Source organism: Diadema antillarum, unplaced genomic scaffold (genome assembly GCF_040938485.1).
Source record: "Diadema antillarum isolate AM-2024a unplaced genomic scaffold, OU_Dant_1.0 seq00000238_RagTag, whole genome shotgun sequence".
Classification (NCBI taxonomy): Eukaryota; Metazoa; Echinodermata; class Echinoidea; order Diadematoida; family Diadematidae; genus Diadema; species Diadema antillarum.
The window spans coordinates 857,073-868,497 of record NW_027271285.1 but is presented as its reverse complement, the minus strand read 5'-3'; the positions used below and the strand labels follow the sequence as shown (position 1 = coordinate 868,497).

Genomic DNA, 11,425 nt, shown 5'->3' with positions numbered 1-11,425 from the left:
TATATATATATATATATATATATATATATATATATATATATAATTGTGTGTGTGTGTGTGTGTGTGTGTGTGTGTGTGTGTGTGTGTGTGTCATCATTGGTATTTGTACCGAAGGTCCGTTTTTTTAGTGACCGCACCCCCCCCCCCTTGAAAAATCCTGGCTACGGGCCTGCGTCCCTTTCCTTCCTTTCATAGTTTTCGTTTCTAGGTTGTTTAAGAAGACCAACACTTTCATATATACGGGGACCTATACATTACAAGCTTTGCTTTTTAGTAGGTCCCCACATTTCATGTTTGTTAAATTGTCTTCTCTTGTATTTTTTGTAATTTACGACGCTATGTTCAATCTTATGTTCAATCGATCGTATCATGTTTGATGTTTTGAAATGTGGAACAATAAAATCAAATCAAATCAAATCTATCTATCCATCCATCTATCTATTTATACATCGCTATCTATTTATCTATCTATCTCCTTACATGTATCTTTCTCCCTATCTATCTATCTATCTATCTATCTCACTTTTTTCCCATCTTTCTTTTTCAGCAATCTATGGCTATGGCTTCTGTAAGGCGGCCCAGAAGGCCTTCTCGCTGCTCGTCTCCAACGCCCTGCGCGTCGCCGCCATCAACTCCGTGGGCAATTTCCTCCTCCTCCTCGGCAAGGCCACCGTCACCGCCTGCGTCGTCGTGATCGGAATGCAGCTCCTTCAGGTTCGATCACGGGATTCGAGCAAGTCCCTCCAATTTATCTTTAATAGCGTCGTGACCTTATGCTCAAGAATTAGGTCTCGGCGTCGTCAATAATCAACCGCTCTTCAGGTATAATAATCAGCTTATCTATAGAAGGCACATTGCCACCGTCAGGGTACTTGCCAGTGATAACGCTTTATTGGTTGTACTGGATGTAGTGATAGGTATGTTGGAACTTACAGCTATATTAACATATATTGTGATTTATGCAGCTGAAAAGATATAATATCTGTGCCATGAAAATTCAAGAAAGTAATTACTAGTGATTAATCACACATAATACATGGTGTTCGTAGAGAAATATGAAAATCGTTTAAGAGGAAGAAAAAAGACCGATAACATGTGCAATGCTTACCCTTTTTTTTTCTAAAACGGATTACTTGTGATAGTATTCCATCTGTATTGGGTACTGGGTCTTTTACATTTTTCTCTTCATGAAGATCCTGCCCTTATACTAAAATGTTGCTTTTGCTCGTTTTTTTCCTGAACCATTAATATCAATATAACTTGCACCTTCACCATTCCTAAACAAAACAACTTTTTTCAGTTTCAGTGTTCGCCAAAAGAAATGTTCGCTTTCATAACTACATTATGGAGCTTTAATTGGGTCACGCGGTAACATACCGTAAAATGAAAACAGATTATGTATCTGATCCGTCTTTTCGGCAATGTTTCATCAATTATTACCTTCTCCTTACATAACTGTTTTAAGAAACATATTAATTTCTTTATATCCCTTTTGCAGGACAGAACGGATCTCAACTATTACGCAGTACCCATTGCCCTGGCAGCGCTCTTCGCTTTCTCTATAAGTCACGTGTTCTTGCTCGTGTATGAGGTGAGACATCTTTTTTTTTTTCAATCAAAGATCATTCATTGCATTTAATAGCTATTGCCGAAATGAAGCACAGACAATACAAAATGGCAGCGCGAATTATGTCCACCCCTACCCTTTCTCTTCCCCTCTCTGTTACACATGTGATACCAAACTACAGTGGAAACTCAGTATTGAATAACGAGATCCTTGGGACCAAGACGATTGTTCTTTATTTCAGATATTTTGTTATGTTAGTATAGTCAGTACACAATACAAAACAAAGGAAATAGATTCACTGGGACGGGAAAAATTAGTTTGTTATATCAGAGGTATTATGTTATTCAGATCTCGTTATATCGAGTTCCCACTGTACTCATACAATTTGTACGTTGGCCATGGAGGATGGGGAAGGGGAGAGGGTGGTGGCTGGCTGACGAAAAGGGGATACTACCCTAAACGCTTAAATGGTTATGTTCTCTGAGTCATGTTACTTGTGAGCGAGTAAATGTACACGTACATCCAATTACGTGTACCAATTTCACTGGTCTACAAATTTTGGGCTGATATGATTCAAAGCAGGTATCATTTATTCATTCACATTACCTGATTACACAGACAAAGATGAACGTTCGCACATGATTACAAACAATGTTTAGAGAAAGACAAGAAACAAAGAAGAACACATGAGGATGATTGACAGTGACACATAAACAAGCTACTGTAAAAGTGGATACTTTCCTCATGAGTAATTTTTCGCGGAGCGCCGTGTAAGATGAATTTCGTGTGTTTCATCGACCAAACAAATTAGGAAACAAATTAGTTGCAGTTCCTTTTAAGTTTTAAGTCTGACCGTAAAATATAAATCCGAAGTCTCATAATAAATATGTTCCTTTATTTAGTGTTTGTGGTTTTTTTTTTTTTTTTTTTGTCTCTGTATGTGTGCGTACTGTTTTAAACTGGATATTGATTAAATTAATACATTTTTTTTGTATATTCATTTTGTGTGTGTGTGTGTGTGTGTGTGTGTGTGTCTGTATGTCTTTTATCATACAGATGGCAATTGACACACTGTTCCTGTGTTTCTGTGAAGACTGTGAGCGTAACGACGGCATCAACAAGCCTTATTACATGAGTAGAGACCTGATGGTAAGTCACAAGAAAATAAACAGAAGGGTGAGAAAGTGTTATGGAATGATAGCAGGCCTGCCATGATATGGATCAAAGAAATGTAGTTTCATTCCGAACGTAAAACTCGAATTTATTTGTTCATGCCGTTCCTCATATATATATATATATTTGGCAATGAATCCTGATAAATATTGATGATGATCGAGCTCATAAATTTTCATTTCGAACAAGGCTTAAAAATATTAACACCACACCACGTCATAAAGACACGTATTGATTATTATCGCGAGTTGAGATGTATGAGCTATGAACTTCTTGTAGACTAACACACGGCTGTTGAAGCTGGGGCCCTGCTTCTGATCAGATTTATTTTACTACGCGTATGTAACGAACAGTAAGAAACAGCCACCGGAGAAACAACCAATCAGCTCTTTAGATTCCACAACGTCACCATCTATTTTTACCTTGGTGGTAATCCCTTTGTGAGAGTGAGTGTGTGGTGTGTGGGAGGGGGTATAAACATTGCCATGCTTACCAAAACAAACAAACATCATTTTTGTAAATATGATGAAAATTCTGTAAGTAATTTCAGCGGCACATTGGGAAGTAGGTCCTAATAGGGTTACCCCCCCCCCCCCCCCCCCCCCCCCAACGACAATAACAAAAATCAACAACCCAATTTTCCCTTGAAATACTGTCAATATTCGCTCTTGAGCTAGAAGTGCTATGAGAGTGCTGTTTGTGCGCTGTCACGTGCGCGACACCGGAAACTGCTATATCCGTCCCGCTCACACCCTCGTGTGTTAAGGTCTTAAAGTGTAACCCGGTCTTAAAGTGTAACTCGATGCCTAGGCTTCTGAAAATGTGTCAGAGCGATGCGTATGCAGCGGTCGAGCACACATTTCGTTGTGCCAATCTCCCATGGGAGAGAGGCTCAGTGCCAGTGGTCCTGTGGTGCAGACTCATTTACGACCAACAAGGGTGTGTGCCTGTAAACTAGCGGTATATCATGATAAATAATACATTTGTCGTCATCAAGCACGTTCATTTCAATTCAATTCAATTGAATTCACTTGTTCTTCAACATGATATACATGAAATCTTTGAAGAATACAAACTACTTAAAGGCAAAGGACCTTACCTTGTCACCAACGAAATAACAAAATTCATGTCAAACTATTCCAGATTAATAACACGTATTGAAGAACGTAGGAGTTCACTAGAAAGCAATAGCTTGACATGTACTCCTCAGAGTATACTAGTAACCTTTCTAAAGAAATAGATTAGAGGGCAACTGGAGAGAGGAAAAGAAAGGAAACAAACTTCTTCTCTTTTTTTTTTTTTTTGCACAAAGAACTAGCACGGACAATATTAGGACAAGATGCCTGTACTTCAGAATACAATAGGAAGGGGGATGCAGACATGAGCTATAGGTTTGATACATTAAAAGAAAAAGAGCAAAATGAAGAAAAAGAGCAAAATCAAGGATAAATAGAACAATTACGATTTTTTTCATAATGTATTTCTTATTTTGTTTGTAAGATTTATTAATTTTTCTTCAACATATTTTGATACTATGAATCAAAATCATTTTCAGCGTTCAGTGAAATCTCAGAAAATATCAAATTACTATGTAGGCACATGATTGAAAGGAAAAAAAAGAATGAATGTGCACATTAATTCTATTATCAAAATATATTGCATTACCAAAATTAATGTGCAAATAATTACATAAAACATTATGGATTTTTTTTTATACCTTCTTCAATAATAAGAACCAAATGATAGAGCTAGGCAAATACTATAGTTAAGTTAGAAGCTTCATGTTAGATTATGGCGGTATCCAGGCGCGTCCATGGTAGGGGGAGGTGGAATTTTCACATTTCCAACATCTTCTTGAAAAATATAATTATGACATATACATCTCCACTATAAACTTGAATTTGGGAGATAGCATCCCTGGGTAAAGGAATCCCACTTTGTTTGAAGGGGCACCAAGTCCAAAGACCTCAACATACGGGACTGTTTGAACAAAATACACCCAAATCTTCTCCAGAACTAGAAGTAACAGAGCTGATGCAATGCTATATTAGAAGGTGAATGTATGATTTCTTTTTATTTGCTATGTCGGATGGGGGGGGGGGGGGGGAGGAGGAGGAGGGCGGCGTAATGTAATTTTTTACATCTTCTTGAAAAGATTTTTACTTTACATGGCAGGTAGCATCCCCAGAGTAATTCAACACCTAACACTGTATTGTTACATAAACAATGTAACGGTTTTGCTGGCTCAGTTATTGCCTAATGCACATTCCTGACTGTTTTACATCCCAAGATGAGGAAGGTCCTCTGTGGTTTTCACTTTGAAACCACAGATGGTGGCCACTGATGCAGCGAAGGAAAGTGATTTCATCATTTTTATTGTCTTTCTTTTTTTTTTCTGATCGGTGAGGTATCTACTGCTTGTATGGTAAAATCCACAATTTTATCAGGAAATGCAAACTTCATTCCCCATGCTTTCACTTTTCTTTTTGTTTTATCTCTGCTTTCTTTCTTGATGATTTCCTTATTTCTCATTTGCAAAGTTAGCCATGATTAACGGTGAACAAATAAGTATGTTTTCGAAGGTGTTTGTTGATACATTATACCAAACAGAAACAACAATAAATGATATGAAAAGAACTGCTCACATTATAGGACCTGACGACATGTCGTGTAGGCCAACATATTGGTATCTGCTCCACGTAATGTGCGGTTTATTGCACATGATTGTTCTCGAAAACACCCCACAAAATATCCTGCATACAGAAATGACCATCCCTGTTGTGATTATTAAGTGTACAAACATTTTTACAAGTCACTATGATAAGGACAAGTTGCTTGGTATATCAAATACTATTGTAGAGGTTTTAACATCTACAAGTATCATATTGCTGCTTAAAGGACAAGTTCACCTTTATAAACATAAGGATTGAGAGAATGTAGCAATATTAGTAGAACACATCATTGAAAGTTTGAGGAAAATCAGACAATCCGTTCAAAAGTTATGAATTTTTAAATTTTTGTGCAGCAACCGCTGGATGAGAAGACTACTGCAGTGTAAGAATAACTTGCGTACAACAATATAAGGAAAATATAAAGAGAATTTCACAAAATTCCATCTTTTGAAAAAAGTACACATTCCCCTGACTCGTTACCGACAAATGTTATGGGCAATATTATTCCCCCTGCCTTTAGAAAGAGGCAAGTCAAGAGCTCTTTTATTATGCGAAAAAAGTGAAAATATGTTGAATTTTCTTTTACATTTTCTTTATACTGTGTACGCATATGACTCACAAGCTGTAGTAGTCTTCTCATCCAGCGGTTCCAACACAAAAATTTTAAAAATTCATAACTTTTGCATCGATTGTCCAATTTTCCTCAAACTTTCACTGACGTGTTCTACTAATATTGTTGCATTCTCTCAATCCTTATGTTTATGAAGGTGAACTTGTCCTTTAAAGTCATACAAGACACTCGCACATCACGCGTTAACAACACACTGACACGAGGCACTCACATATATCAAGTTATACATAGATTAGCTACCAAACCAAATTGTGCAAATATAAAAGTTCTGATATAAATGAGTTGGTAAGCTTTGAAAGTATAACGTGATTCTGCTGACAGTCGCTTATACACACTGCACAGTATACCAAATCCTTTCCAAGCAATACAATATTAAAATGTATCTTGACATGACGTGCATCATACATAAATAAGGTTGGTCATCTCAGAGTGACAATATGTACGTTTTACAGTGTGCAATAATCTACTTTGATAGTTCAAGGGAAACATTGCACACACGTATGTTATGGAGCCCATTTCAGTCCCCTCCTGAGCATTGTTTGGGAGGGGAGGATTACCACACTATTCTTTTGAATTACACATCGACAGTATTGCGTCATATGCCATCACTGATAATGCCCTTTTCGACAATGCAATGCATATTGTATGTTTCTAAATCTGCCCTCAAAGGCTCTAATGTGTAAGATTCCATTATGATTACTAAAAAGCTGAGAAAATATCTTTAGCGAATATTTATTAAAACACTGAGAACAAAAAGAGCAAAAAACCAGCCTATTACAAATTCCGAATTTGCTTGTGTCAAAATGGTAACAGTGAAAATTTACATACAATATTTTTGCACACTAATGCATCAAATAAAAAAAGGAATTATATGAATAAACAAATACTTGCTGATAAAAAGCTGAAATACCCGTGAAATCGTGAAATAAATGACTATAGAAATGGCAAGATTGAAACCTTGTCATACTCCCAGGTACAATGACTCTCCAAAGTAGATATTTAACAAATGTTTAAATAGAAAACTTTTCATGGAGGATACTTTGGCAACTGAATGCAACTTACATTGTAAATTTTGACGATCGTACAATATGTACAGATTATTAGTTTATTTAGATACCGTCACACACTACTACAACAAATACAATACTACAGCTTGGAATACCAGAATGCTGAATAGGTCAACTGGCAGTGGAATAGCTGGAATGTAATTAACACATTATACGTGCATGTATACATCAGAAATGGCAAGATTGGGAGACTTGTTACAGTCCCAGTCAGAATGACTTCCAAGTCACAGAAGTTATTTGGCAACTGAAAACGACTCAAGTTGAACAATCATCGATATGATTATAGTCCTATGTACAATCCATTGCTTTTTATATCATCACACACTACTACAACAAGTACAAAAAATGAGTCTGGAATGCTAACGCCGAGTAGGTTGGATTTGAAATACTGCAGCTGGAATGCCAGCATCACCACTGCCTCGACACGCAAATGACTGTCCATCTTCTTGCCATTCGCCGAGCCTTTCTTCGCCATCATCATCTGATTTTCTGCCTGGACGTGGTTGATACTGACAAAATAGCGATGTAAACAGGAACAAACACCACAATAACAATACTCTGCAATTCATTTTCGAAACTTTCAAAATGCAATTCTTATAGCAAGCGAGCGGAAGACGGAAAGAACTGGCTGATAACGTACTCAAAACCACGGATGGTGTGTAAGCAGACGACAGAAAGAACTGGCCTATAAACTTATCCAAAACCACAGGTGGCGCTCTATATGTGAGACACATTTTCAGAAGCCTAGGCACCGAGTTACACTTTAAGACCGGGTTACACTTTAAGACCTTAACACTCGTGTGCCGAATTTGTTTATCTACGCACTCGCCAGTGACAAAAGTGTTGACAATCATTTAGGCAATGTTGCACTACTACCGTTTAGAGTTCTGTTGTTGTTGGGTTTTTTTTTCTGTATGCAATGGGCTTATCGTAATAAGAATAATGATATTTTGAAAAGCAAAACGTGATATCGTCCGACAGTCGCACTAGCATTATAGGTAATACTTGTCCATTTAACGCTCTATTTTATGATCAAAGTTGATATTCAACATATTCAAACTTTCATTTTTATGACGTGCACTGTATTACCTACAACTCTTCATAATTAAAGATCAGCATCATCATTATAGCTATGATGACCAAAAGCATTTCGGAATTATCTTTAACATTCCCAAAGCCACCACTCTATGGTAATGTTTGCGCTGGTTTCTTCATCATCAATTTCGTCATCGTAAGCTTCATTGGAAGAACACCACTTACATTAACTGCTATGTAATGTACTACTTGACAAACGCATCGGAGATCGAGTACATAATGCCTTGCCAAATATATCTGTGTATAATTATGTCATCAATGTAGTTATCACTAATAGTTAAAAAGATTTTGATTACTTTGTATCTCTCATGGAGAAAAAAAATCTCATATCGCTTTGATGCATACAATTGTCATAAATTGTGTCGTTATTATGATTTTTCTTTTACTTCAATAGTTTCATTGATTTGGTTTGGTTTGGTTCCTTTAATATCCAGTATGATTCCAACTGCTTAATCATTCAATGAGTCACACCCGCCTCATTTCTCCCCCCTTTTTGCATTGTTCTTTGTCGCCAGACGTTCGTGGATAATGCCAGGAAAGCAACGAGATCACTCGAGGAGCGAAAGAAATAACCAAAACAACCAAAACAAAGCTATTAAGTGTCAGACGCGTTGACGATCACAGTACTTCTACAGCCTTTTCTTCCAACACATAACAGCATAATATACGCCAACTACTCGTCAGATTTTACTTGTTCGGCCCACCTCCAACTTGCGTTTTCTTCCCCGCTTTATAACCCAGGGAGAAGAGTTTTGGCAATACTTACGGGATCCCTGGATACGACGGGAGAGTTCTGAAATGTCATTGTTTCGTTACCGCTCTCTCTCTCTCTCTCTCTTTACATATAAATAATATGGAAATTCCTTGTGATTTGAGCAATGATTTTAGAAATGTTTTGAAACACTTTTTCTTTTTCACACAATCAATTCACAATCTCACTGTCTGATACAGCTACAAAAATCTTCTTGTAGTGGAATGCTATCGAATAAAGATACTTACATGGCTATTTTGCAATAATCAATGTTTAAGGGATTATGATTAAAGAGCCATGGTGTTTCAGCTTGACAGTATAAGAATACATATTTATGTGCAGCTATTTGAAACAAAAGTAAAAATTTCAATCCAACGGAAAGGCTCTGTAATATCCTTCCAAGACCAGAACAATTTGGCCAAATGTGCGTGTGCGTTTGTGCGTGATGCAATGTAATTGTACACACTGCTTGCCTTCAAGATAAAAACACCAGAACAATTTGGCCAAATATGCGTGTGCGTTTGTGCGTGATGCTGTGTACACACTGCTTGCCTTCGAGATAAAAATAGTGACTTCGTGTGGCATGGTCTTACCAAAAAAAAAAAAAAGTAATTTCGTGTAGAAGGACATTTTACACGGATAAAATTGTAAGTTATTATTCCAACACAACAGGAGCCATAATTGTGCGGGGATTTTTTTTTTTTTATTACTGATATAGTTCATATAAGTTATTGTATTAATAAGAGCTGCGACAAAACAAGAATGTTTTAATTCAGGGTTATCATTTGTTGTCGAAAGAAAGGAACCTATATCAAACCTGGAGAACCTGGACACTTCGACAAGCACGTCACGTGAAAATACTTCGGAGAGATCTGCGACGTGAGCAGATTGAATGAGATTTTCACGTAGGAAATTTGGTCAGATACTATTAACGTTATTTATTGTATGCGTAATTACCTTTACATCTCATTTCGCATTCATCTGTGGAGGTTAAAGTACATGTGTATATATATGTTCGTCTTCTTTGAGTTAATAATTAGTGTTACTTGAATGTGTTTTTCGTGTGGGTGATCTTATTCTCAGTGTCCTTTTTTTTTTGTTACTATTTTCCCTCTCTCCGTTCACTTGTTGGTAAAAGAGGGTAATCAAATTACTCAAATTGTACTTAACTTGTGTTAAGCAAGATCTAGACATTAGACAAGAACAGCTGTGTCAACTTTGTTAAGACGACACGGCTGATCGTGGATATGCTTATGCGGCCATTCCTATCCCCTTGTTCTATTTTTTTTTCTATTTTAGTGTTTTCTCCCCTTATGATTACTTTGTGTATGTCTTTTTTTGTTTGATTGTTTGTTGTTGTTTTTTTAAGGGAAAATCGAGTGCTCCTTCGACTATTGGCGACCTGGCTGAACATAAAGAAAGTCAATGCTACTTTCAAGTTGTGATCATTTATGGGTTGAAAGCGGTCTGAAAGCGCAAAGAAATAAAGAGAAATCACAGATTTGTCTGTTGTTGGCAGTGATGGTGTTGTCGCTTCGATCATCATTATGAACAGCCTTTTCTATAGGTTAGATTCAAGTTGCACTTGTATAGTGTAAATAAATGGAATAAGACTAAAGTAAACTCTACCAGCTGATTAACGCTCACATACGGGACTCATGGGAGTGTGTTGGCTTTTGAATTATGTCAAATGTTATCATTTCTTCTTGTGGGTGAGTGTGTGTGTGCGTGCTGCATGCCATGGATTTTTCTTTTCACATATAAAAGATTTATACAAACAAAATAACAAATTTGTCAACTATCTCTAATACAAAAAAAAAAATATGAATAACACAAACAAACAAACAAATTCAAAAGTGATGTGAAAGCCGTCAAAAGTTCCATAGGCGCAGTCAGACTGGCAAAAGATCGAGAAGTTTAAGATCGCGAAGTTTGGGCTATTGGTACGCGCGCAAGAAAGAGTGCGCCGTCCGATGGTTAGTGATTGTGACGTAACAAAGCACATCTGTACGTGACAATGGCCTCGCGCTTCGGAGACACCACCCGCAAACAGATCGAGAAGTTTCGCGGGAAGTTTCGCAGGAAGTTTGCGGTCACACTGGCAAAAGTTCGAGATCTTAAAGATCGCGATTTTAAACTTCGCGATCTTTTGCCAATCTGACCGCGCCTCATTTGACTTTATTGAGCAATACAAACTTTAACAAATGTAGTAGAGACAGCCTCCTCTTTCTCCTTGAAAAAGCCAATTAAATGTTCAAGTTTAGTGAATAGAAAAGGTGTATACAGTATATACTGATAAAACATCAGAGGATATAGCACCTCAGACAGACTTAATGTTTGAATGTTTATCCACACAATGGCATAGTTGCAATGATATTATAGAAACGTCAATTCAAATGATTATGATTACGAATGATGAGTCGCTGATTTCATGACCTCACGTCTCTCCCACTTGCTTGCAAACATATT

General features: G+C 37.1%; 1 protein-coding gene across 1 annotated transcript; it reads left to right on the top strand.

Moving 5' to 3' along the window:
* Nucleotides 1-547: 547 nt before the first annotated feature.
* On the top strand, nt 548-8,976 carry LOC139729408 (choline transporter-like protein 2; the record flags this gene model as incomplete). The annotated part of the gene is made up of 4 exons (XM_071640336.1): nt 548-714; nt 1,499-1,591; nt 2,624-2,716; nt 8,721-8,976. Coding segments are annotated over 4 exons (410 nt in total), but the record flags the coding sequence as incomplete, so codon positions are not given.
* Nucleotides 8,977-11,425: the final 2,449 nt, after the last annotated feature.